General features: G+C 39.0%; 1 protein-coding gene across 2 annotated transcripts; it reads right to left on the reverse strand.

Annotated features, from left to right (window-relative positions):
- Positions 1-2,393: 2,393 nt before the first annotated feature.
- Positions 2,394-26,739, reverse strand: cenpi (centromere protein I). 2 transcript variants are annotated; one of them, XM_036568943.1, is made up of 20 exons: positions 26,496-26,739; positions 25,499-25,636; positions 25,195-25,313; positions 24,996-25,103; positions 24,812-24,860; positions 24,661-24,707; positions 24,344-24,433; positions 22,128-22,259; positions 19,019-19,144; positions 10,780-10,900; positions 10,509-10,603; positions 10,103-10,220; positions 9,571-9,635; positions 9,188-9,297; positions 8,079-8,214; positions 6,685-6,809; positions 5,876-5,924; positions 4,756-4,974; positions 3,102-3,143; positions 2,394-2,964 (listed from the first exon to the last, which is right to left on the reverse strand). In XM_036568943.1, exons 1-20 carry the CDS (start codon positions 26,653-26,655, stop codon positions 2,818-2,820), a joined length of 2,196 nt encoding a protein of 731 aa, XP_036424836.1. In that variant the 5' UTR covers positions 26,656-26,739; the 3' UTR covers positions 2,394-2,817. The 2 variants fall into 2 exon arrangements, with proteins under 2 accessions (XP_036424836.1, XP_036424834.1); XM_036568941.1 differs by having other exon boundaries at positions 24,975-25,103.
- Positions 26,740-27,661: the final 922 nt, after the last annotated feature.

Here is a 27,661-nt window from a genome sequence, read left to right on the forward strand (position 1 = left end):
CATCAAAATGGTGACTGCGGGGAGATGAACGTGGAGAAGAAGGGGAGGACGGGTGACAGTGTCAAAGTTTGAATACACACGGGTCTAGTGAATATTAATAAAGCAGAGGAAAAAGGGGCTCAGACACTGAGAGGAATGGAAATGAGGAGCCGGCGTTGAAGCGCAGTACAAGTTCATCTCTATTGCTTGTCTACACACCCTTTCATGCCGGTTCTCAACCGCTAGCAGGTGACAAGAACTGAAGGGTCTTTTATGAGACCAAAAACTGCTTTGGCATTTCTGACGGAGTGATTATTGCAGTTTTAAAGAAAAAAACAACCCAAATGGTTCCTAAGCAGCAGAAACCGAACTCAAAAGGGAAATCGAGGGGGTTCGTAACATATCATGGTGTATTGACCGTAAAAGTGGAGATTAAGTTTGGCTCTAAAAGTCGTGGACGGTTTTAAGCCCGTGTTTGTATAAACTGGGGGGGGTTAGCGCTCCAGATCCGAAGGCAGGCTGTGAAGTAGCTTTAGCTTCCTCCTGTCACGCTACGCGGACACGGTCACACGATCACTCTTATAACATCCCACAGTTCACAAACACTAGAGCAGCCTGCACACCCACTTACACGATCCAACACAGAGCCGGAAAATATATGAGCATTAACCTGACGACACACTGTGATAGACATTACAGGGACGACCGGTTTCGGTAACATTTTCCCCGAATAGGCTGTTTAATGAAAACAGTAACAGTCGTCCCCGGCAGTCATGAAGCTCATATAGTTTCTTCAGCGCAGTCGTGAATAAATACATAACGTACACAAAGGGTTCTGACACACTTAGCTATCATTTCAAGTCTTACCTTTATCTCTCAAGGTGAGAAAATGTCCAGAGGAAAGCACTTCCACAGAACTGCTCAAGGCTCAGAGGAGGCGCCGTCCGAGCCGGGCGGGAAGGCGAGCAGGGAGAGCCGTCAGGACCGAGCAGCTTTCGGCTGCGAGGTGCGCAGACTCGCCGGAGAGCCTCTCAGACACTGTCGCTGCCATCGGCCGCTGGAGGTGCCAGGCAGCTGAGACAGCCGCGCAGCTCTGAAGGTTTAATCTGAGTTTTGGGTTAAAACGCGCCGAAGAGGAAACGACAGGGACCGACCGTTACTGATAGCGAGGAGCGCGCGCGCAACACCTCTCCGCACTGAGGACGAAAAAAATACATCGTGTGGGCTGACAGCACCCCCCCTGAAAATCTGAAAACGTTTTCTTGGAGGACTATTTCACCTTAAAACGCACTGAATGTAGCTCTCTACTGTGAAACAACAAAAAATTACTTAAAACCATCAAAACAATTTCTCAGACACAAGGCAGCATATTCATAACCATTCCAGGTGATAACTGTGAAGGAGATTTTAGAGGCATTAAATTCTTCAGACATCAGGCTCCTGACACCACTAAACAATTTTGACTCTGCAAGTTTCTCTAGAAGGGAGGATTTCACATCAAACCACTTGGCATGACTTTATTTACATCTTAACAACTTAATTATGCAGAACTTTTGAAAAATCAGCAAAATTCCCAATTCCGCTTTAAGTTCATTGTGAAAGTAACTTTCTCAAGAAAAAGTATTCTCTCAAAAGGTGGCTAGTGCGTTTCAGATCGTTATCATTCTTTCAAGATTATGATCACAGGTTCACAGACACAGATTTTGACTTTTCCACTTGAGTGCTTTACAGTGTCCTTAGTGCAGTCTGGTTAGAGCTCTTCTCCAGGCTTTCTCCACGCAATGAGTCCATCAGTCTGATGCACTGTTTTTCTCTGAAACAAGCATCATTTGTTAAATAAGTTTATGAAGGAACTTCATTAAGGCTAGCCAACAATAAAGTATAAACATTAAGAAAGGAAAAAAAAAAGTAATCTTCAACATGACATTGTCCAGATAGACAGATCAACAGAGTCAGACTTTGGTTCACAAACAAAGGATTGTAAACATTTTACATTGTGTTGCATTCTTTACTGAAGCCATTAAATCCAGGCCACATTGAAGACAACGTAAAAAGGTCAAGAAAGGTGCTGAGGTGCACCGCTAGTGTGCTACGGCCATGTTATTACACACTACGGACTGTCCTTTTAACAGCAGTTTCCTCCCTGTGAGCTTTCTCTGGCAGTCAATCCTAATAGTCTTGCTAAATGCTGTTTATGTGGAGCTCAGTAAAAAAAAAAAAAATAAATAAAATAAAAAATTAAAAAAGGTATACAGTTGGGTAAAATAGTGCAATTCCATGGAGTTTTAATGGGAAGAGAGAAAACAATGCATTTTTGATGGGTATTAAAAGAAAGAACTGGATAAGTCTTTTATACTTGTACTAGCACATGACGTTTGTATGAACAGGAAATATAGCAGACAAAAACGGAAAAAAAAAGGCTTCAAACATGCATGAAAGTGTGAAACCTTAAGGATTATAAGATTTAACCCTAATTATTTTTGAGACATCATGAGATTAAAAAAAAAAAATCTATCTAGCTTTGTGTAATCATCAAATGCAAGACACTTCCAGGTTCTGAAATCTTTCAGCAATACCTGAAAACCTAGACACGCAATGTAAAAGTCTTACAGATGAAATAAAATGAATAAAGAATGAAACGGACACAAGCCAAATAGAAATAATATACTCGGATACAGACAAGTAAAATAATATACAGTTCTATTTACAATGTCACTGTGGTTTCCAACACAAGTCCTCTCAGACGAGACTAAAAAATATGTACATGACCACTGAAACATGGAGCCACGTCACACTCTGTAGCCTTTCCAGGTAACACAGTCTTTAAACTTCAAACCATTAGCGCTGGTTCGTATGATGACCGTCGCCTTGGCTACTAGAGCCAGAGGAGCTGCTGTGGCCAGTGTTAACCTGGATGAAGTCATTGAGACCATCAAAGCCCTGGCTGAAGAGGAACTCCACATACCAGTTCCAGTATTTTCCAACCTGAGGACAGAAACACATGTTCACTCCAAAAAAGACAAGATCCTACAGTGTAATCAGGTGACTTAAAGCTGAGTAATAATGAAAAAACACTTCAACAGGCATCAGTGCTCTTACTAATAAAATGGTATTTGTATTACCTTTATGGAGGCAAGGTCCACACCCTTCCTCCCTGGCCAGCACTGATCGAGAGAAAGCATAAATATTCATCATTTTCCTCTCCTTTAAATCTCAGCAGAACAGAGCTGGTTGGAACAGTTGGACCAAGAAAGGTACTATTTATATGTATTTTTAAACATGATGAAAACTCAAGTCTTATGCAGCTCCCATGAATAATAAAATGTGATTCCATATTAACAAACCTTCCATAAAAGACACATCAATATCATGTTCATCTCCTTGTTCAACCTTAAAAGGTACAATAAGCAGTTTTGCATGTCACTCACATACTCACACAACTAGCCAGGTAATTGTGGGGATGTTTGTGAACACTTTGGAATTATGTAGTTTTCTGCATGCAGGGCTTGTAAAAAGTAGCCTTGAACTTCAGTTAAGTCATGATGAAAAAAGAGCCACCAACACATTTCAAAAAACTACGTAAGGTTCAAGAAGGACTGTAAAAGGTTATAAGCACTTGGGCTGTAGTCCAGTACCTTTCCCTCTCTTCCTAGGAACGGGTGTTCAACAAAGAACAGTGAAAGGCATTCTGTATATTGCTAAAACATGCGACAAGGAGCCCTAGGATGACAGTGCAAGATCTGTAGGCATCTCTTGGACTTCACAGTGTATGTTTATAAGTCTACTGTCAGAAAATCACTGAATAAGAAGTGCGTGTGTTGCTGCATTGTTGCCTCAGGGCCTGAATGGCTTGCAATCATTTAGGGACCAGCCAATTCCAAAGTGGAAATTGTTCAGCACAATGTCAGGGCACCTGTCTGCTCTAAAGCTCAAAAGAGGTCGAGTTGTGCAACATGCAATGACAATGATGCAAAAGTAAGTCAACAACAGAGAGACTTTAACAGTTTAGTAGGGAGAAATGGGTCAATACTCAGCCACTGTACAGGCCTCATCAGCAGCTACAGAAAGCATGTAACTGAGGTTAAGATTGTATTGTCATTTATATGTTGTATTTTTGGCACTTCATGATTAATCAATTAAGCCTGATAATCCATTTTCAAAAGTATTAAAAGTCACCCTATCAATAAACCAGCAATGACTTGCATGAGTTAAGTCTATTTTTTGTGTAGTCGTATTAAACAAAAAAAGCAACAGAACAAAAATTACTCAATCTTTAAAATAATCAGTAGATTAGTCAATTCCAAAGTGACAGTACTACTTTATTTACAGAAATCCAGATAATTCCAAAACAATCAGAAACATTCTCACAACCGCGTGGCTTGTTCCGACATCAGAGGTGACAATTTCAGTTTGATAAATTTATAAAGAGATGTAGAGTCTGAAAGCAAACATGTAAAAATATTTACCTCTCTGGACTTTGGAATATATACCTCTTGTCTATTACACAGCAGGGGCTGGCACCAGTGCACAAGTACTAATACAGGTTGGTTTATTGCACTAGCAAAAACTTTGCTTTAGCCTAAAGTAAAGTGATTCTTTTAAAGTGAAGGCATGGAGTTACTTTTTTTTTTTTCTAGCCTGTGGCAGAAGTGGACTGGGGCACTGGACCCACAAGATTAAGTAGGGTATAGTCTGTGCTTTTGACCAACCACTGTGGCCTCAATATTTTCAGAGCTGTGGTTACAAAATTCTCAAAATTCAACATATTGCACTCACCTTCTCGTGAAACTCAATGGCGTACTTGAAGAAGGCTGGATGATGAACTAGGTCAAAATGGCTCCAGTACTCAGGCACTTTGGTCTGGGTGAGCAAGCACTCGTCAATCTCAAAGCCAGTGCCAGGCAAGAAAGACTTGGAGTTCCACAGACAGCTCACCATGGCCACTAGGTGCTGGTTGAACTCCTGGTATGTATTTCTGCTTATGTGAAATGTTTGCTGCAATTTAAGGAGATTAAAATCATTAAAAATCACTCTAAATGGCACTGCCTGAAGTAATAGTATACTATGTTTCAACCTAGAAACCTTATACAGCTATAACCCATAGTCTAACATATTCCGCTGGAGTAAAAAGTTTTATCTTAGATATTTATTCCATTTGTGCTTGCTATCAGTTGACCAGCGCAAAGAGATATACATTATTAAATCAATGAATAAATGAAACTGAACTAAGAGAGAGCTACAGCACCCAATTTGAAGTATATGTTAACATTTTAACTGTTGTGGTAAACAAAATGGAAACAAATGGAACTAGAAAATTAGCAATCCTCTCATGATAATTTGTAGAACACAATAACACTGTTCTATAAACTTCAGCTGAATAACAGATAATATAAAGTGGATAAACTAAATGACTTTGGCCTATAACTTAATACATTGCTGCTTTAAATGTATTTCCTTCAACATACATTCGATATTGTTAACTAGGCAACAGTGAATAGAATATATTTTGAAAAAATGATGAACACTGTTAGTGTGACATCTTGAAATAGGGCTCCCTTTCATCACACAGGACCTTAGATGATGTAAAACACCCTTTAACAAAACATGAATGATAGTGCGCCATTTTATTCAGTGGGATGTCTATTTCCTTGCTATGCCCTGAGGCCTCTCTGGGACACTATCTGGTGCTTTTTCTCCTTTTATCATCAGCAGGAAAAATACAGACTTTATCAACAGCCTGAAACACCTTCATTACAGATTCTTAAAGCACAGCTTGAAGGTCTTTCTAATTCACCCATTATTAGTGAATTATTCAAAAACAAAACCCTTCCAGTCAGACAACTTGGTATTCATGGCATAACTGCACAATGGTTTTACAAGACAATCTCTTTATTACCTCACTCTGCTGCTCCTGTTTTTTGGCCAAGGTCAGGTTTTTCCGGTATCTGAAGAAAAAATAAAGAATGAGCTAAGAGTTGTTTGAAAGCAAAAGATGCTGACATTCATTTGAAAACCTGACATGAAAGAAACAAGTGCACAACATTTTTATGGTTAATTGAGTCATATGTCTGGGCCACACGTTTAATATATTTAGCCTTTAATGCAACTTGCATCAAGGCTGTACTCTTACAACCTCCTGAGAACAAGCCACACTATAACAAAAGCAAAACACAAACAGCAAGTACAACAAAACCTCTCTCTTGCATATACCATCCTTAGTGGACTAAGAGCTAAATAATTAAATATGTTTCTTAAATCATATACAATATAAACATAAAAAATAAATAAATAAAAAAGTTAAAAATGAAACCCTCACGAAAAAATATTCGAATAATTCTATCCAAGTGGAACATTCAATATCATTTAGAACTAGTTCCCTGAATCATAAAAACACATCTATATGAATGTTCCAACCTCAAATAAAATGAGACCAAAGAATAAATTTCCTCACTTCAAACCAACAAATGAAAATGATTAATTCAGAGCTAGTATTTGTGCTGTATTTGTCACAGAACATATGCAATTTCCACTAGTGTGTTTAGTGTTTTCTGCTGAATGGACTGAAAAACACACAAATGCGCACTCACATACTTAAATTATCTAAATGAACTACAAATACATCCATATAGCAAAACTTTTTCAAATACAAATTCAAATAACAAGACGCAATATTCAAAACAGACGTGTAAGCTTTTCTTAGCTTACCTGTACATGATGTAGCCTAGCCGATCAACAGTGAGTGGGTCTGTGGCAAGGAGAGCTGGATAAAACACCCCAGCTGGAGGCATGATGACCAGGGGCAAGCCATACTTTACAAACATATCGCACACCTAGAAACAACAGAGCCACACTGATGCACACGATGCACAAAAAAAATGAACAACAAACAACTAAATTGACTTTAGTACAAGCAACATATTCCACGCTGTATTATTTATTTTCTAGGCTGGTCTGAATAATTTCAATACTGTATACTGACTCTTTATTTAGTGTTCAAAAGCTTCCATCTTTTTGATAAAGGCACAAAAATCAGAGCCTAAGCTACAGCATGTTTCATCAGCAGAGGCCTTTTAAAAGAACAGTGACTGTTAAATGTACGGAAAATGTACATAGTATAACTGAAAGCATCATAAATTAATGCTAAGAATTACATCTCCTTGTCTCAGAAAGCAATAAACTGCATCGTTTTCCACTGAAGCTAAAAGAGCAAAGATGCCTAGGAAATTACACGTGTGGAAGCACTGAGAAAAATGTACATTTGCACTGACCATGACAAGTTTGATGAATCATCTCAAATATGTTTGAACAGTGATGCTCATCGAAATACCCCTAGGCTATGGTGATGGAGATGTTAAAAACAGGGAGCTCAATGCCTTGCCCCCCTTTTTTGCAGGGAGTTGTGGCAGTGAAGAAAGAGAGGAACACCAGTGCTGCTATCGTTGTAAGCACTCCCAGGCAGAGGTGTTTGTGGCTGGTGTGAAATTTACTCTCGCAAATGACCAAGAGCCAGATGCCGTGGGGTGGAAGTGATCACATTTTCAGAGGCCCTGTTGCCTTGCAGGTCTAGGTCCTACACCACCCGAGAGGTGCCTACCCAGGCGCTTCCAATGCAGTCCTGGAACGAGTCTTCCGCTCCATTCTTTGTAGCTTGGGCAGGACTGAGCTCAACTTGGCCTGTGTGTCACTCTCTTTGTGAAATAGCCAATAAAATAGCTCGAGAAAAGCAACAAACTAAAGCTAAAATTGCATTGGTGATAAAACAAAAACTTTTTATTACACTTATTTATTACACTATATGCATCTATGTGACTCAAAAGTATTTGGAAAAAAATATCACAGCTTCTATAACAAAATACACTGTATGAGCAGCTGGGCTTCAGCCTCAACAATAATATATCAGTGCTGCCTACTGGATATGTTTTGAACAGCAGTAATGACCATACTGAAGATTATGGTTAATTATGAAACGTAAATATTATTGTCCTCAGTACTAATTCAGAAATACCAATGTGTATTCAAAGCCTGTAAATCGCCCAAGTTTTCTCCAACGCAAAATGTACACTGAAGTAATTAAAAATAACCATCAAAGCTTGGCTTACTGTCTCATAGAAGGTGAGTGTTTGGCTGAGGAGCAGGACGTGGCAGTTCTCTAGTCGTAGCCCCTCAGCAGCCAGACGTCCAACAAACCGCACCAGCTCTATGACTGTATCCATAAACCCAGACAGGGTCATAGTTCTGGAAAAGAGAAAAAAACTATTTGGAAATTCTCTCATGCTCTTTGAAATAAATGACAAGTGAAATAATATAGTTACTTTACAGGGACTGAAATATAAAACTACAAAGTGCATGCTCTCTCACACACACACAGGTCATAAATTAAATTTCATATATGCCAGATGTGCCTGTCTTTTCCTCAGTTTGCAGTATGCACAGACCTCAGACCACACAGGCCTAAAGCATAACTAAAGTAAGTAGATCACATTGAGGCATGGTCTACTGAAGAAGTCAAATACAGTTTCACCCTTGATCTTAATTCCTCCTTCAGCAGTTCACCTCCATAATAATAATAAAAAAAATCAAATCAGCAGGCATGGTGAGGCAATATACAGAGGCAAGGGAAACATCCACCACACTTCATTACACACAGTTCAACAGAGCACTTTCTGGATACAAAAAGTTCAGACAGGGCTTCACCATGACCCATACTGATTGGCCAATATTTTTCTGAATTAACATCACCTCTGAGGTAAAACCAGCCATGACTAAAAGGCTTTAGAAAAACAAATCTGTGTTGAAGCCTCAAGATCAATTGCATACCATTTAAGGGGCTTTCAACAATGGTATAAAATTTAATTTACATTTCTGTGACAATGATTAAGGTCGGCACATCACAACTGTGTGATCTGTGTGAGGCCTGCAGTATCCCCAGCCTTCTTTACCTGTTTTGCAGTTAACTGTTTACTAGTTAGCTACTTAGCAGACAAACTGAATCTCTGCGCTAAAATCATACATTTATGATAATTTGTGCAGAACGCTCCTTTAACTAAACCTACTAGGAATGGCATCATCAACCAGTTTACTCTAGCCCTAACCATTATAGTTCGTTTAAAACAAGGGACCCTTTAAAAGCAAAATCACTTCACTGTGACGTGAAGCACACATTTAGACAAGATCAGACAGGAGAAGAAATAATTTTGGGGATGCTCACACTGTGCCATTGCTGTTAAGGCTGATGTCCAGGCCATCCTCAAGAGCGTTGACGGAATGCCAGGTCAGCCACTTCACCAGCATGTTGTTGAGACACTCGATGACACTACACTGTGAAGAAAAACAATGAAGCAAAGCACGCTCAGATAGAGGCTAGAGAAGAATCAAAAGCTACTCTTTTACACTGAAATGTCATATATGAAACTTGAGAAAAAAAATGAAAAATGTTGTGCCCTCTGCAAAAGTGTTTACAACACTAACTAACAAACACAGCAGGCATGTGCACATACCGCCTGGCATCTGTACAAGGGCTTGCATTAAGCTTGACATGTTACATACAACCAGAAAATAAACAGGAAGGAAACAGAAAGAACAGATTCCTACCTTAAAGAACACAGCAGAGGTGAAGTAGAGTTGCATCAGTGGTTCAAAGACAAGAATTTTGATATCTGCAGATATTGGACAAAAAAAAAAATGTTCCAGCTGTCCACACAATGATACTCATACAAATGGTAAACCAGAATGGCATTAAACCGGTATTTTGAAGTCAGAGACCTACAGGAGTCAACACGTACTTAAGAGACTTGACTTGGACAGTTGCCCAGCATTTGTTCCAATCCAGCCAAGTACAATGATAGAACACCCCAGCAGGAGGGGGAAGGGCCCATATTGCAGTACTGAGCCAATGCTGATGTTTAAAAGTCAAACAATGTACATTTCTGAATTTTTGGAGACACTACAGAGATTCTTTAAACAACTTTTTTTGAAAGCCTGCATAAAATAAGACAATAAGACAAATCGCTGAAATTACTGAAATCTTCCACCACTGCTACAGAATATGCCCTGCAGTCAAGTGCAAAAAGTCACACGTCAAAAACAAAGGAAAGCTGGCTTTGATGTAAAAAGTTGTACTCACAGTGGCTGGGCATCAGAGGGACGTGACTGAGCAAATCCAAAATGTGAGTCCGCAGCAGTGAGCCATCCCACACGCTCAGGAACTTATAGAGGAAGCTCTCAGTGCTGAAGAAACCCTCCTGAGAAACACCAACAGTATACAGATAGACCTCATCAACATGTGTCTGGATGGTCTTTTCTTACATAGTAAAGAGATCAAGGCTATCTTTGTTAATATCATCTGACCGACGCCAGAATGAAAAAGGAAGGCCTACTGAGGAAGACAAAGTGCAAGTTAGGACAAGAGTTCTGGTGCTCATGATGGTGTTTCTTAAAAGGTTTCAATCAACAGAACAACTCTTGCAACATGGCAGTCTGATGCCCTAGCACAAATGTTTGCTAGGGAATTCTGTTCTATGTTGTCTCACCTGGAGGAACTGCTGTGAGGAGAGGATAATACTAAGGAATCGTGAGGCTTCGGCTAGGCTGCTCAGACTCCCATCTGCAGGACACAGCAGGAATTCTACCAAAACGAAAAAAACCTACATTACTACAGCCAACTCATCTCCGAGAAGGAGAAAAAAGCATTGGCAAGATTACAGCACAATGGCAGCAGAAAAGAATACAGAAATACTTTCAGGTGTTATAAAGTTTTGTTTATCCAAACAAGCTCAAGTCAAAATGTCTGGGCATTTTTACCCTCCTGTAGTGAGTGTCCAAGCCAAAAGTTGAGGCGCAGGAAGGCAGACTCATCCTGTACACAGTCCAGGTAATGGAGGGCTAGAGAGGATCCCAGGAGAGAACCCATTTGGGCTGGAAGCTGAAACGGAATGCATGCCCTGAGCATCGAGACACACAATCTCCAAATACATTACAGTGCACTTAACAACCACACTGTAACTGACAGCCATTAAAATCAATGAAAATCAAGTCCATATTTATCCATATTTTTATTTAGCTAGAGAACCACTCAGAATTGATTTCTTTTACTGCAATGGACATAGACAGAAATGCTAAATATGCAAAAGATAAAATATTTTTACGTCCTGTAATATTCAGATATTATTCCCAGCTTTGTAATTTCAATCACTGCATGGACAGCTGCTTCTCAATATGGAGACTAGAGCACATAATAAATAAATAATATGCAGTGACAGATTGTCAACGGACATGGCTCAGTCCTTCCATAATTAAGAAGCAAATGTATCATTCATCAGAGAAAAGGCTAGTTTTAATGATGAGGGGAGCTTCGGTAGGATGGAATCAATGATCCTTTGCCATAGTAATGACTGATTTGGGTTTGGTTTTTATTTTAGTGCATGATCCTCTTACCATGACCACTCTGTTCATCCTTCCCTCACTAAACTGCAGCCTCAACCATAAAAGATTAAAGTCCTGTCAGAACACCTTGTTGCACGTATTGGCTTGACAAACGGAGGGCAAAATTTATCTACCATGAAGCGTAACCATCCAGAGGCCTTTTAGAAAGATTTACACCATCAAGGTTCACCAGGTCAGTGGATCTGCCGGTCAGTTTGTGAGCAGCCTCCTGTAACTGTGCACTTCATGGTATATTCAGTTGAATTTCCACGTTTCTCAGCATCTTCTTTTGAATGCTGATCGTACTAAACTGTCTGTAGCAGTACTACAATGTACAGCCACAAAAACGGTCTTAAACTGAAAAGGCTAAGATGTCATAACATATTCAAACTGCATATACATGCAATATTAACAGCAAAGTGATGCAGCTGGCTCAATGGTCTAGTGATGACAGAGCTCCACCATGAGGCTAATCAATGAAACTGTAGTCAGTATATAAAGTCTGAGAAGGGCCTGTAATTAAGACAGCATTTCATCGGCATAATCAATTTTCTGAATTCTATGAAATGATGTCCAACAGTTTAGAACTTCCTCTTACTTCCTTAAAATTAACCCAATGCAGAAAATTGTAACATTTAATGTAAGAGCATGCCTCTAGAGCCCAAAGTGTGCCCATGAGGACCTCTCATTTGACCTGCCAGCAAGTTACCATACTAGAGCCTGACAGATAGGATTAAGATAATAATGATTTCAACACAAAGATTTTCCCTAACATTTGTTATGTGTAGTTATTTAAGAGTCCTCACCAAGAAAACATGACATAATGCAGTTAAAAAAAAAAAAAACTTGCAATTTTGTAATAACGTTACAGCATGAAATCCCAAACACAAACATCTGTTGTATTATTGTTTTAAGACTTTACTGAGTAACCGGATCACATGCAGGAGCATCTGAACATGGTGTATTACTCATAACTGTAATGGAACCCTTTTTTGAGACTTGAATAACATCTCACAGCATATCAGTGTGCTCTGAGCTCTAACAAAATAGCAAAATAATGCCATTACAACAAGCACACTAAACATTTGAAAGAGAAGGCAGATAACCTTGGCTTCTAAGCCATGTTAGAGACTTGCTCAGCTCACAAACTGTGAGGTCTGCCTGACAGTACTGGCTTTCACATTACTGTATGCATGGCTGACATGAATGTTGCCATATGTTTGAAGGATCACACCAATTTATCGGTAGGACACCTTCCCTCACTTACTGCATTATATATATATAAATTACTTAATTCTTTTTTTTTTTTCTTTGTTCAGTATTTTAATAACAGAATTAGAGCTGGGTGATATGGCCAAAAATGTTATCACGATAAACAAAATTAATATTGTTCGATATCGATACATATCGCGATAAATGTCAAATCATTATTTCTTTCAAGTTTGAAGGCTGATTTTTGCTCCTGGGTGGTTAATTGCTGTTTTAAACTATCCTTTATGTTCAGAACATGACAAACACTCACCAAACAGTGGAACATTTCACAAATCTGTCACGGGAGAGTGGGAGAAAGTGTCTGGTGAGCTGTTTTTACCAGCTGGAAAAGCATGGTTATTTTTGTAATAGTCATAATTTAAGAAAGAAAACTTCATTATTTTTGCTCGGCTACCCCGTTACAAATGACATCACAGTATTCAGACACCAGCTAGCGACAACTGGTTTCTCTATACTATCGTAGTAGTTTAAGTGGTGAACCGCAAAATATCAACACCAGACAAACAGAGTCCTCTTTTTAGGTACGTTTAAACTGAAAGTGGTGATTTTGTGTCGTGTTTGATCTACAGTATCATCAATTCTCCGTGTTGTGGAGTGACGGAGTGCTGCTTCAAGTTAGCCAGCTGCTAAAAACAGCTAGCCTGGAAAGATAGTGCTCTTCCGCTCTCCAATGCCTCACAGCTTCCTCAGTTTACTTTCGTTTAAATCAGGGCTGTAACTCACATGAACTCACTTCTTTCTTTCACTTTTGTTGCTTGGGAATGCACTCATACTAAATTATGACTGTCCGAGCGCTGTAACAGCGCTGTAGTTGTGAGGATTGTGATTGTGATTTAACGCTGCTAAAGCTGGTTAGGATGTACAGAAAGAGGTGAGTTCGCTGTAGGGCAGTACAGTTACTCCACTGACCTCGTCACTCACACTCGGTCACAGGAGAACAGATCGCCGGTCGCTCCACTCAAACAGGGAATGTCTAACTCCGCGTTTCAGCCTTTGCCAAAGACTCATCTTACTCGTGGCCCCCTCCCTCTCTAATCATGTCGAAAAACTCTAAACTCCTGGCGACAGCACAGTAGTGTCACTTTCCTTGCAGTAGAAAACGCCACCAACGCTTTCGCTAGAATGTGGAAGTGTGAGAATGGTGTATTATATCGAACATTTATCGAACATGTCGTATCGCTCGATCGAGGAAAAGTTACATCGCGATAATTATTGTTATATCGCCCAGCCCTAAACAGAATACATTGTTTTTAAACTCAATTTGAAACTTGCCTACCTTCTTTATTTGTATACATCATTCTATTTTTGGTCCTTGGTTCAACACAAACAGTGCATATTGGCCACCACAGACAAAATGTATTAAAGAGTGTTCTTGAATTTTCTAGGCATGACTAGCCTATTACTACACTGAATACTGTTACTGCCCTGTAGGATGTGCAGTGATGTGTATATGAACATCTATGAATTTAATATTTATTAAATATTCTAATACCCCCATTAAAGATCATACTGAGCTGTTAAGTAATCTCAAACAGACTGGCTTATATGAATTCTCTGGTTTTATGGTTGATGGTTGCTGCTAATACTGTTTTTAGCAATGCAACATAATTTGTATTTTTTTTTTTTTTAAAGATATTTTTGTCTTTGTTATCCGTGTCCTAGTCTTTTTATACACTTTGTGACCTTCTTGTTAAAGCTCCACAATTGTATACAGCACCTTGCAAAGCATTCAACCTCCTTAAAAGTCTTCAGATTTGTCTGGATTACTAGTTTTAAAATTTTGAAATGACTGACCCTCAAAATTGTGATGTTTTTTTTTTTGGTTAGAAAATATTCTGTGACAAAATTGACTAATTGAAAAATGCTGTTTGAATAGGTATTCAGTGCTGTGGAAGCTCAAAGGTTACACAGATGAAAGATACTGCCTTAACAAGGACATATTTGGCTTGCAATTGGTCTCTACTTGCAAATCATTAAAAAAGGTCACTTTTTCCTGGATAAAAGTCCCATCTTAAGCACCTTTGAGCAGAGTGTGAATCTGAAGGAAAGCTGTGAAAATGAACACTAAAAAGCACTGTAAGGCAACCAGGGATACAGTTATCGACATGTGCAAGACAGGAAGAGGCTACAAAACAATATCCAAGTGTCTGGATACCCCACTGAGCACCACTAAATCAATTATGAGGAAATGGAAGCAGCGTCATAGCACTCAGGCATGGCCTAGACAAGGTCCTCCCCCAAAACTCAGCATCAGAGAACGAATGAGAAGGAGACTTGTGGAGGAAGCTACAGAGAAGCCAACAATCACTCTGAAGGAGCTACAGAGTTCAATGGCTGAGACTGGAGCGAAGGTGCACCAGCCAACGATGTCAAGAGCTCGGCATACAATGGACCTATATGAGAGGTTGGCTAGAAAGAAGCTATTACAAAACACAAAACACACACACACACACACACACACACACACACACACACACACACACACACACACACACATCAAAGCACTGGAGTTCACCAGAAAGCATCAGACTGACCCAGATCATGGGATAAGGTTTTATGGTCAGATAAGGCAAAAATGGACCTTTCAAGCACAATTTCAAACACTGCTCATTCCTCTATTAACACCATCCCAACAGTGAACAGGGGCAGTTGTGCAAATGCTTTCTCAGCACGGACTGGGATTCTTGTTAAAATTAAAAGGACAGATAAATGGTGCAATACTAATGGAGATACTGATAGATAACCTGCTTCAGTCTGCTAAAAAAAACTATTGCTTAGGAGAAACTTCACCTTTCAGCAGGACAGTGATCCCAAATACAAGGCCACAGTAACACAGAAGTGACTGCCAGCATTTTACAGGCTTTAAATACTTGTTAATACTAGTCCAAACACTAGTTCTCAAAGTCAACCTTAAAAATAACATTTACATATTTAACGACACTTTAAAGCAGTTTTGTTACTATACTTCAAAGTACAGCAAGTAGGCAACAACAATGGATTGCCAGCTGAAGCCCAGCTGCTTGCACACTATATGTTGGTACAGAAGCCGCTACCGTAGCCTTCTAAGAAGACCAAGTCTGACGTTTGGTCATATTTTGGGTTTTATAAGGATGCAGAAGGAAAGCTAATTGAAGATGACCACCCTGTCTGCAGAACAGGCCGAAAGAAAATAGCGGCGAAAGGGGGCAACACATCAAACTTTACGAGTCATCTTCGCGACCACCACCCGCTACTTTTTAGAGAATGCAAGGTTAACTTTAACGTGGAAGTCTGTGGGGACTTCGAAATAGAAGAAATGTCATGGTTTGTGTGGTTTAACCAATGCTTGTGGTTCATTAATAATATAAAATGAAGCTTTTAGCGTCAAAAAAAAAGAAAAAAAGAAAAACAATCGGTGAATCAACTGTGAATCGAAACTATAGTTTTAACACATTTCTGTGGAGCAGAGTCTCCAAAATGAGCTCTGAGTTAACAGTCACACAAGCTCTGGAACGAGACGCTGCAGAGGTTCAATCTGCACAGCTCCCCTTTTCTCGTCTCGCGAGATAAATTTTAAGTTATGTTTTAGTTTTAAAATGCTTTTAGAGAAGCAGCTCCACAGGTGAAGACACACTGTGTGAGTTCTACACTGTCTGCAGCTCACAGCACGGTCACGCAGTTCCTCTGTGATTTTGGCTGTTTTTCCTGGTGCACTGTGTTGATTAGGGGTACAGCGCCACAGCGGCACAATAATGCTGCAGCTGCAGTTCGGACAGAAATCCCTCGAGTGCAGCATGTCTTAGAAGTAGTAATTTTCCATTAAGACCCACCTCAGAGTTGGTCGAGATTTAATTCTCTATGCAGGGAAATCCCTAATCATTGTAATTAATAATAATATAAATAAGAAGAAGAAGAAGAAGAAAAAGAATAATAACAGTAATAACAATAATAATAATTATTATTATAATAATAACAACTGTAATAATAATACATTTGCTATTCTTTTGTTTACAGAGTATTACAAGCATTGTAAGTAATACAAAAGTAATACTAAAAATGTATTGACCTTATTTTTTAATGTTTATGCAAACAAAAAGTGCATATTGCTGCCAATTCTATTTGTGTTAATATAAAAGTTGGTGAAACGAGTTTGTTTGTGTAGCAGTATTTATTTTATTTATTTTACTTTTCAAAACATTTGAACAATATCGCGATAATACCGATAATCGTGATCATTTTGGTCATGATAATCGTGATATGAAATTTTAATATCGTTTCATCTCTAATATATATACGAATACAAACTATACGAATATTGCAGCACCTTGTGGAAGAACATTTCTGTAATGTAACAAGTGTCCCAAGCAGATTAATCTGGGCACCTGGGGTTGCTGTTTCAAAGTATCCCTCACGTTCAACCAATGACGTACAATAGTAGGCGAATGCAACTTCAGGAGTCTAGTGTATAGAATGTCCATGCACACACTATCATTTGGCTCAATTTTAGTTCTGCTAATGTGAATACAAAAAAAAGAAATAATTTGTTTTCATTGTTTTACCAACTATAAACAAACGAACCAATCAAATAATAACCAACTCATCAAACCAAAATGCAATATAGCGTTATTTTGAATTTCCTACCACTTAAACCAGAAATAAAACCTGCATGCTATGTTAATGTACACCAACACCTGCTAACATAACGCTAGCAGAAGTCAGCATTATCATAACAGAGGTTATTAAAAACGGTAATGGTAAACAGGTAAAGGAACATCTGCCAGTCACCTAACCTGTATAGCCAAAAGTATGTGGACACCCCTCTTAATTATTAAGTCTAGGTGTTTCTGCCACACTTATTTCTAACAGGTATATATAAAACAAAACACACAGCCTTGCAATTTTTTTTGAAAAACACTGGCGGTAGAATTGCTGGTAGAATAGTACATAATATTTCTGCCCTCATAGATCTGTCCAATCAGTGTCTAGCAGCAACAACAGCTAAGCCACAACACAGTAGACCACGCAAACTTACAGAGCAGGACTGCTCAGTGCTGAAGCATGTAGTGCATAAAAATATAGCATAGAAAAATATTCTGTTGCATCAGTCACTACATCATTGAAAAAGCAACATCAGCACAAGAACTGTGCATCAGGAGCTTCGTTAAATAAGTTTCCATGGCTGAGCAGCTGCACACAAGCCTAAGATCATTCTGAGCAATGCCAAGCGTCGGCGATATATAAAGTATGCCACTGGACTCTGGAGCAGTGGAAACATGTTCTCCAGAGCGACCATTTATGCTTCACTATCTGACAGAGGAATGTGGGTTTGGCAGATGCCAAGACAACAAATTCAAAACAGACACAATCCAAATATATATTTATTAAGTAATATAGAATTACCACCACAGTGGGGTGGTGGTAATTCTATATTAATGCCCATGGTTTTGGAATGGGATGTCCAACAAGTTCACACTGATGTGCTGGTCAGGTGTCTACATAATTTTGGCCTATATTGTATCATTACATAGCCATGTTTAATGTAAAAATCCTTTATCCAATTACAACCGATGCTGCGCTAAAAATCATTAAAATCAGGATTTCAATTCATCGAGGGCTGAAACTCTCAATGTATGCAATGGCAGCACTGCAAAGGAAGCATGATTCAGACACCAAACACATTTTGGCCAATCAACAACTTTTGGGGTTAGGGGAAACAGTAAATGAGATATTTCCTTTAAGGGTTTAATACTTCAGTACAGCTGTGCAAAAAAGCCACTGAGCACTTAATTAGATTAAATCTAAAGTGTAACACAGCTGTAAAAGAGAACAGATTTGTGCATCAAAGATGTGTAATTCAATATCTCTAAAGACAGATGTACACAAAAGTGTGTACACAAATGTGCTTAGCCTAGGTGATTTGACAATTTTATCACCTCAGTGGCGAGATCTTAATCTTATTTTTGTATGTTTTAAAATTGCTGCGTTACCACACATACAGGTTTAGCCACCCACAAGTAAGATTCAGATACAAAACTGTTATCACCAAGAACAAATGTGAAAGCTTGAGACAGTAGGAGTGCACAAATGTAATCACAAGGTTCAACACGAAGGTAATGGTTAGCTTTCACACAGAAGGAAGAAAGCACAGATCTTTAACAAATTTTCAACATGTTTGATCGACAGCTGGTGCTGCATAAAACTACTCACCACCCCAGTGTGGCCAAATTTTAAATTGTTTAAAGTCAAATTAGGCCGGTAGATAAGAGAATTCTATAATCTTTCTCTCTTTCTCCAAATATGAACAATAATAACATCTAACAGAGCAAACTGTCATGTAAAGAAGACCATGATGCTTGTCCAATATTACCTCTATATTGTGGATGTTCTGTATCAACTCTGTGAAGGACTGCAGTTCCTGCAGGCAGAAGACTTTCCTCTCTGAGCTGGTGTCAAACGCTGAGCTCAGAGCAGGCACGTCTAGGTGATGCAGTTTCTGGGATTGGTCACACAGAAAGGTTATTAGTATAAATGTAGTCATCAGTGTTTTACTTGTTTAAAAATTTCAGATGTAAAGTGCCTTGTGGACCTCACTACATATTTACCTACAAAGTGCATTATAAATTGCAATATTCATCTACATTTTTCTTTTGAGCTACAACACTATTCTTTCTCCATTATATTTGGTATTGACAATGCATTTTCATTTCAAGTAGATGACAGTAAGCATGGAAGCTCTACCAACACACATGCTAGTAACGCATACCGCTAGATATGGAAGGACTGATCAGCTATGTATCGGTACCAGCTGATTTTCAGCCCAAATACACGATTGGCCAACATTTCTCTAACTTAGCCAACCCTGAGAGCTGATCAGCGCTGTACATATATGTGCAATATTTCTTGACGCGCCGGAATGTAACTGCTGCACCATTTAAGGTTAAATGGGAAAATTCAATCAGGAAGCTGGTGAATAGGAAGCCAACCTCAGCCTTGTCATATCCATTTCCCTCGTGAAAAACGTATATTATTACATATTTGGCTCCTATTTCACTGTAAACATGCTGTGTGGACGTCTAGAGCTGTAATTAACATGGTTTGTTGTCAAAGCTATGACGATTTGTTTTTGCTAGCATGTTAGCATCCAAGTGTTAATCTTAGCTTAAGTTTACACTGCAACTGGCATCCAGCCCCACCCTCGATCGATATTGGTCCCAAAAACACTAATCAGGCAACCTCTAAATACTCATTTCACATAGTCACATTCATATAAATCTTTAGACTAAAGCGGCACTATGCATAATTTCACAAGTTACTGCTCAAACAAAGAAAAACTTTGTGTAAGAATTTACTGAAGATATGTACGAACTATGTAATAATAGCTAAAACAATTCAGATTGCGCAGCCACTGCTTGGTCTGACTTATTTCTCAGCTGGCAGCTCCCCATAGGCCAAATGTTGCCTTGGTGTACCACTGCCCCTTGCTGTGCATAGCCCTGTTTGTGGAAAAGAACACTGGCAAAGCAAAGGATTGTTAAGAGTGGTGCCCGTATTTTACTCCCAATTTAACCCTCAGACCCAACATCTCATCAGCAGTTTTTCTGTGCGCTGCCTTTATAGCTGAAAGTGCTGTGATAGTGTTTTTGAGCATGCTTGTGAGAACATTCATAATGGAATTCAAATCCCTAAAAGCTTATTGATTTGTTTAACTTTAGTAACAAGAATGTCCTTATGGGAAAGTCTGCCCCCAGGTGGTTGTTAACATTCATACAAGATCAGGCTCCTCTCTCTTTGAATGGGGAAAGACCTACAGTGGATTCAGAAAGTGTTCAGAGCCCTTGACTTTGCATACTTTATGATGTTGGGGATTTAATTCTGACTTTATATAACTGCCATTTTTACCCATTAATCTACACTTAAATCATCCATAATGACACAGTGAAAACATGATTTTAGAGTTTTTAAAAAATTATTTAAAAATCAATCCACAACAGAGTGTACAATAAGTCAAGAGGTGTGAATTCTTCCTGAATGCACTGTGTAACGTCAAGACTGAAAGCCACATTAAAGTTTTAAAAGATACTGAACAGATATATTACTTTAATTGTTAAGTTACTATGCACACACGTCTTCAAAAGAAGAGGGAGCTTTTCTCACTTATACTATTACCAACAAGGCAAATGACTCTTTTTATTGAAGGGCGAGACTCCCTTTTATCAGACTACGTTCTTAACACATCAGTACAAATTCGACATCACACTGAGATACCACATCATTCAAGGAAATTAAATTAAAAGACACAAATAGCTGTATAACGAAAACAGTTAACACTGATAAAAGTCATATAATTCTCGCAAAGGTCAAACTGTCACAGGCAAATTATAAATGTTAAACGCTGATGCTAAAAACAGTTGACTTTACTATAGTTATAAATAAGCATGCACTGGTCCCACTTTTTACCCTCCAAAAGCTGATATGCTGAGATATATATGAACGGCAATATATATACACAATTCCAATTTTAAAATATTTTGTTAAAAAGTGTTCTGTGTCACCAATAAAACATATCATGCTTAAAAGAATGGCATGTACTTGTTGGATTCTTGTTCAAATCAGCAGATTTATCGGCATCAGGCCCCAGACAACATCGTTGTTTGAAGCAGCTGACCAACGGAGGCGCGCTTTCAGGGTTGCACGGTTTCAGTACATGTGCAACCCTTGCTACCCCTCATGGTAACTTACTGGGTGTTTGAGCCAGCAATTAGTAGGTGTTCCTAATAAGCATAGCCAAAGATTGTGTACTGTCATAAACTGACAACTCTTTTGTGCCTTACTATTGTAAGCTATATTATTTTACTTCACCCTCATGGTCTGATGAGGTCCTCCTCATTTTAGCTAAACATGTCTCAACAAACTTCAGCACATGCAGGTCAAAGCTTAATGTCAACTCTAAGGTGCCAACTATTTTTGTTACACTTTTGTTTAGGCATTAAAGGATCACCAAGTCCCAGTGTAGCCACCCAAATAGAATGTGACCATCTAACTTCTTGGTTAACAGAGGCTTATGTTGCATCTACATGTTGAGGAGAGAGAAAAAGTAAAAATAACAAAATTGGTGTATTGAGCAATTCATGCCAGCATGCAGTTATGTAAACTTTGCCATGGTGACAGCATTACTGGAATAGCGGTGGAGCTCCTAACCAAAGAAGTTAGCCATTTTATCCTAAAAAGTATTTGTAACACACTTTCTAATGGTTTTGTTGTGCATGTACATGTATGAACAGTTACAATCTGTGTTTTCCTGGAGCTGATGGCAAAAGCTGGCAAAACTGAACTCTTGCTAGGATGTTCCAATCTATGAAATTGTGGTCACTATATAACTATTCCTAAAATCTGCACTGCTTCACTCTTTACTAGCAAATGCTTAAACCTTGAACAAGACATGTGTGTGTTGTCACACTGCATTTAGCACATCTTACCCTTTTTCTGGAAGTGGGCTTTTCTTTCACCTCCAAAGTGAGACTATGGTCTGCCATTACTTCAGCCCTGTTCTTCCGCTGTACAGCGGTAAGAGCTGCTTTCCAGGTCGAATTGTGGTTCTTAAAGCCAGTCTGAAATTGTTCACAAAAGCAAGTTGGTACATCAGACGTTGAGAGTTCCACAGAGCTACACTCACCAAGCACTTCATTACAAACACCTGTACCCCTACTCATTTATGCAATTATCTAATCAGCCAATAATGTGGCAGCATTGCAGTGCACAAAATCACACAAATACAGGCCAAGAGCTTCAGGTAACGTTTACATCAACAATCAGAACGAGGGAATAAATCTCAGTGACTTTGATCATGGCATGAATGTTGGGTCAGATAACCTGGTTTGAACATTATTATAAATGCTGATCTCCTTGGATTTCCAAGCACAATTGTCTCGAGAGTTTACTCAAAACGGTGCAACAAAGGAAAAACATCCAGTGAGCAGCAGTTCAGAGGACGGAAATGCCTTGTTGATGAAAGATGCCAACAGAGAATAGCCAGACTGAGAAGAAGAGAAGAGAAAGAAGAGGCTGCAGACTAGGCCTGGGTGATAGGGCGATGATGTATACGTAACTCAATAGTGATGTGTGAAATGCAATAATCAGCGTTTTGGGAAAAGAAAAGATAGAGAGCTAGAGAAAACAAATTTACCGTTAAATGATTTGTAAATGTTGTAGCGTTTGACACTACAGAAAGAGACAAAACAGTTTCTACACAAACTGTTCAGCTTCATTTAAGGCTGTATTGGGCTCCAGTCTTGCCTAACACAAGGAATGGTTCTCCCTTCGCTTTCAACCTTGCTACTTCTAACTTGCTTGGCTGCCAACAATAACAGTGACGCTCACTTCCTACGGAAAAGCATTGTTAAGAAACTGTCTGGTTCTCACTGCTACGCGCTGTAATTCTAGTTTACCGCACCGCTTGTCTCAAAGTGACTCACTGCAATACATAATAGACTAGATTTTACTCTAGAGCAGGTAAATTAGCACTAACCTGGAGGCTACTGCTTGTGGCATGAAGAAACATCTTAAGTAGGCTGGTGGTTAGCTGAATTATGAAACTCCACCGCATCAATGGAAAACGCCTAGGTTTTAATGTGGAAAGCGCATGGCCATGCCTCTAAAAACCCCTTGCAGTCTGAAGTTTCTACAGCAGGGAGCCCTATTAGCATGCAAGTCGCCAAAATACTGAAGAAATCTTCAACCAGAAAAAAGCTCATGAACACGTAACGTCTATTGTGACGACAAGTGAAGTAGTTTCCAAATGTTACTGGGTTACTCAATATTATACTATTCGATAAGTGGTTTTATTAAAGATTTTAATTAACACAGTGCTCAAAAAAAGCATATAAACTAAAAATACAATTAAAACTAGGTGAAAGAAGCCGACCATGTGTATTTGCTTAGGGAGTGGGGGTTCAGGGCAATATTATTGATAATCATGAGTTTTTAGCTAGAAAATATCATGCCAATTATTTTTAGATATCGCCCAGCCTACTGCAGACTCACAAAACCTGGACAGGTGAAGACTGAAAAACACAGCATGGTTTGATGAATCTTGATTTCTGCTGAGATACACTGACAGCAGGGTCTTAATTTGGTGCCAACAGCATAAATCCATAGACAGAACCTGCATTATGTCAACAGTCCAGGCTGGTGGAGGTGGTGGTATGAGAAATGTATTCTTGGCACACTTTGGGCCTGTAAATACGAATCAATCATCGCTTGAATGCCATAGCCTACTCAAATATTGTTGCTAACCATGTGCATCCCTTTATGGCCACAATTCACCCATCTTCTAAGGCCTACTGCCAGCATGATAATGCACCAAATCACAAAGCAAAAGTTGTCTCAAACTGGTTTCATGAACATGACAATGAGTTCAGTGTTCTGCAGTGGCATTCCAAGTCATCAGATCTGAATCCAATAGAACAACTTTAGGATGAGGTAAAATGGGAGATTCACAGCATGAAAGTGCATCTGAAAAATCAACAGGAATTGCATGATGCAATTATGTCAATATGGAACAGAATCTCAAAAGAATGTTTCCAACATCTTGGAAACAGGAGGCTGTTTCTAGAGCAAAGGGAGGCCCTACCCAGTAATAGCCAAGTGTTCCTGATAAAGTGCTTGATGAGGTCTTTAAAACACATGCACTCACCCTCATTCTTGTAGGCATTGAGAGGGACACAAGCTCTGGTCGAAAGACTTTGTATAAGGCCAGCAGCTGCATCAGATATGGCTGTCTGCCCTATTAGAAACAGAGCAAAGAACACATGGTGTCGTCAAAATAATGTAAAAATCAGCATACAAATCGAATTGAAATCAAATACCAAACAAATATTTCATTATTAGTAGTATTATTAGTACTAATAGTAACAGTAGTAGTAGTACAAATATCTAAAATAAATATTATGAACATTATAAAGTACTATAAAACAGAATTCACAGTGGATGTGGAAAAATCAGTGACTTTACCATTTTTGCCTGAATATCCAACAGTTTTCTCACTCTGTATGGCTGGACTGTGAAAAACAGTACAATCAGTATTTCATTGTTTTATATACAAAAAACGAGCATTTACGGGGAAGATACGCTTTATATTTTATTCATGAAATGGAAAACTTACCATGCTCCCTCATTGTTAAAAGATACAATAAGTGGCAGATGAAAGGGCACTGAAATGAAAAGTAATTAGTTTGAGCATGTGTTGAAAAAACTCAAATGAAACTGCAATAACATAGTATATGCAGCATGCATAAATTATTTCATCAATAAGTTATATAACGTACATAAGACAAAACTGAACTCACTAGATTCTCTTCAGTCACAAAGCTGAAAATAAAACCATAGATGGCTCTCAAGTGGTCTTTGCAATCAATAAGGTCAAAAACAGTGAGAACCCAGCGAAGGAACAGAACCTTAAAAAGAAATTTGCAACATGAGCAAGTTTGATGAAAAATAAGTACCATCTACATATATGACTGACAAGATACCTCGGTAGTTTTGTACCTGAGCATTCATTGGCATTTTTCCCACGCACAGCCAAGACACTCCTCTTACAACGGCCTCCTGAGGCACTACTGAAGCAGGTATCAGAAACTTCAGAACCCGTGAACAGGTCACACTGCCTAAACAATGAAGAGAACAGGTCTCAGACAAAGTTGCAAACATCTCTATTAGACTTTATTATCCCCAAAAAGATGGTATAAATGTCCAGAAGTTGCTTAATTGCTCTAGGTTCTTAATAATAATTAAGGGTTTCAGATATAAATGAAAATGGTTGGAAATTAGCACTACACCAGAACAACCTTACCTGCACGGAGACTTAATGCCAAGTCCAAAAGCAATGAGACAGCCTCTGGAGGGAGACCTCGACCAAGGGCAATGGTCTCCACCACCACCAGGTTCCTCTCCAGTTCATCATTGCCTTTTACAGTAGTGCCTTCCTGCACTGGAGAACGCAAACAGAAAAAGCTACTGAGGACTCACAACTTTACTTGGTGATGAGCATTTAACCAAACTTATATGAGGGCTTGTCATTGTCATGGTTTGTCATTACAGAAAGGTGGTGGTGTTTGTCGTATTGCTCATGCGCACAAGTCACGTGCAGTCACCTGTGGCAGTCAAGATTAAAACTTGTGATCATAATATTGACTGCCCGTGCAGCTATAAATGAACCTTAATACACTTCAAGAGTTTCCTACGGAACCTACTCGATAAATGTTTGTTGCGCATGTGAGTTTTACAGACAACTGTATGCAATAGTCTGCAACAGTGGTTCCCAACCCTGGTCTCTGAATACCACTGCCCTGCACTTTTTAGGGCTTCCCTGCTCTAACAAACTCGACTAAAGAAAGAGTTGTTAATTCGCCGATAAGCTAGATCAACTGTGTTGTAAGAGGAAAACACCAAAACATCCAAGGGAGTGGTTCTCCTAGGCCAGAGCTGGGACCACTGGGTTACTTCACGGGACATAAGACCAATCCATCCACTCTACTCCCATGAAATAAGTTAACTCAGTTACTCGCTTAGCATTTAAATAAATGCCATTCGTACTTAGTTAGCTGTTTACCAGCAACAAAATCAGATTAAAACCAGGCAAGCTAGGCTAACCAACGTTAGCTAGCTAGCTACATTGTTCCCCGTATAAAAATCAATTTTGTCCCTAGTTAACTAATTAGCTAGTTAACTTGTTCGCTAACAGACACATCATAGGCAGTCGGATTAATTGTGATTTTGTTTACACCCTTTCTTATTCTAGCTAGTTAACTATCTGAGTAGCCACGGCTAGCCCCCTTTAGCTCTCTTACCCTGGGAGAGATAACTCAGCGCAGACCGAAACGGGTTTGTCTCGCCTTTCTTCTTCACATTCTCCGCCACTCGTAAACTCCTGTTGCTCGAACCAGAGCCAGAGAAATCTCTGGACGAGTCCAAAGCCACCCTGGACAGGTCAAATGTATTCGCCATCATTAGCGCTACATAATTCTCTCATATGTGACGTTGTTCTGGTGTTTTGCTTCACACCCAAAAGCGATTCAAATAAAACTTGAATCATCCGCGCGACCGTTTGGACATGCGCGTTAGGGCCCTTTGTTGTCCCGCAGTGCGCCACCCTGTGGCCAAATCGGTTTATTACAGCAGCCTGATTAGCATGTGACCACTACAGTAGAGTTTCTATACTGCAGCATTCTTCTTAAATTATTTTCATTTCTAACGCTGATTTTTTTTTTGCGATTAGTAAAGTCAAATACAGTGAGAGCTCAACGAAAAATAAACTCGTCAGGAAAAACTGAATGTCAATCTATTTCTAAAGAATACAGTATACGTTGGGTAACTAGGGGGAAGGAGCCCCGACAGGGTAAGATGTTTCCAGCTCTTATTTTCTCTCCTGACCAAAACGTAAGTCGAATCTCAACGCTCAATAGTTATGCTTTGAAATTTGATCCACATTTCTAGTATTTATTCCCCCAGAAGCCTGTTGGGGTCAGTTGGTTTAATTGTTTGTCCTTGGACATTTTTTTTTCAGATTACAAGCTGGACATTAATTTCTTATTGTTATAATAATAATAATAGTAATAATAATAATAATAATAAGAAGAAACTTACCATTCAATGAACTTGCAATAATTAATATCCCAACAACTATAATAAACAAAAACAAAATGGACATTTCCAATTTCTATTTTACTATCATTTGTCTTTTATCACAACTAAATAAAAACAAAGTGGAATCATGCATTCAAGGGGAATTCCACCGATTTCTGCCTAATTCAATCTTTGAGATGTTAACAAAGTCAAGTGGTTTTATGTGAAATGCTCCATTCTGACAAACTTCCACTCAGATGTTCTTAACAGTGGTGGTGGTGATAGGAACCAGGCGTCACAATATCTACAGCACAAATACAGCCATTCTATTTACCATCCGAAATAACCAGTGAACCTACATGCATCTTTTAACTTTTTATATGTAATGTTG

The sequence above is a fragment of the Colossoma macropomum genome, unplaced genomic scaffold (assembly GCF_904425465.1).
Source record: "Colossoma macropomum unplaced genomic scaffold, Colossoma_macropomum, whole genome shotgun sequence".
In the NCBI taxonomy this organism is placed as follows: Eukaryota; Metazoa; Chordata; class Actinopteri; order Characiformes; family Serrasalmidae; genus Colossoma; species Colossoma macropomum.

Bases quoted from the DNA above. Each gene is read 5' to 3' on its own strand.
- cenpi (XM_036568941.1), bottom strand. From the start codon at position 26,655: ATGATGGCGAATACATTTGACCTGTCCAGGGTGGCTTTGGACTCGTCC. The intron at 24,708-24,811 runs GTAAGTTTTCCA...TGTTTTTCACAG, and splicing joins TTTAACAATGAGGGAGCATG to TCCAGCCATACAGAGTGAGA. The intron at 8,215-9,187 runs GTGAGCATCCCC...TCTCTTTTCCAG, and splicing joins CTTAACAGCAATGGCACAGT to AACTATGACCCTGTCTGGGT.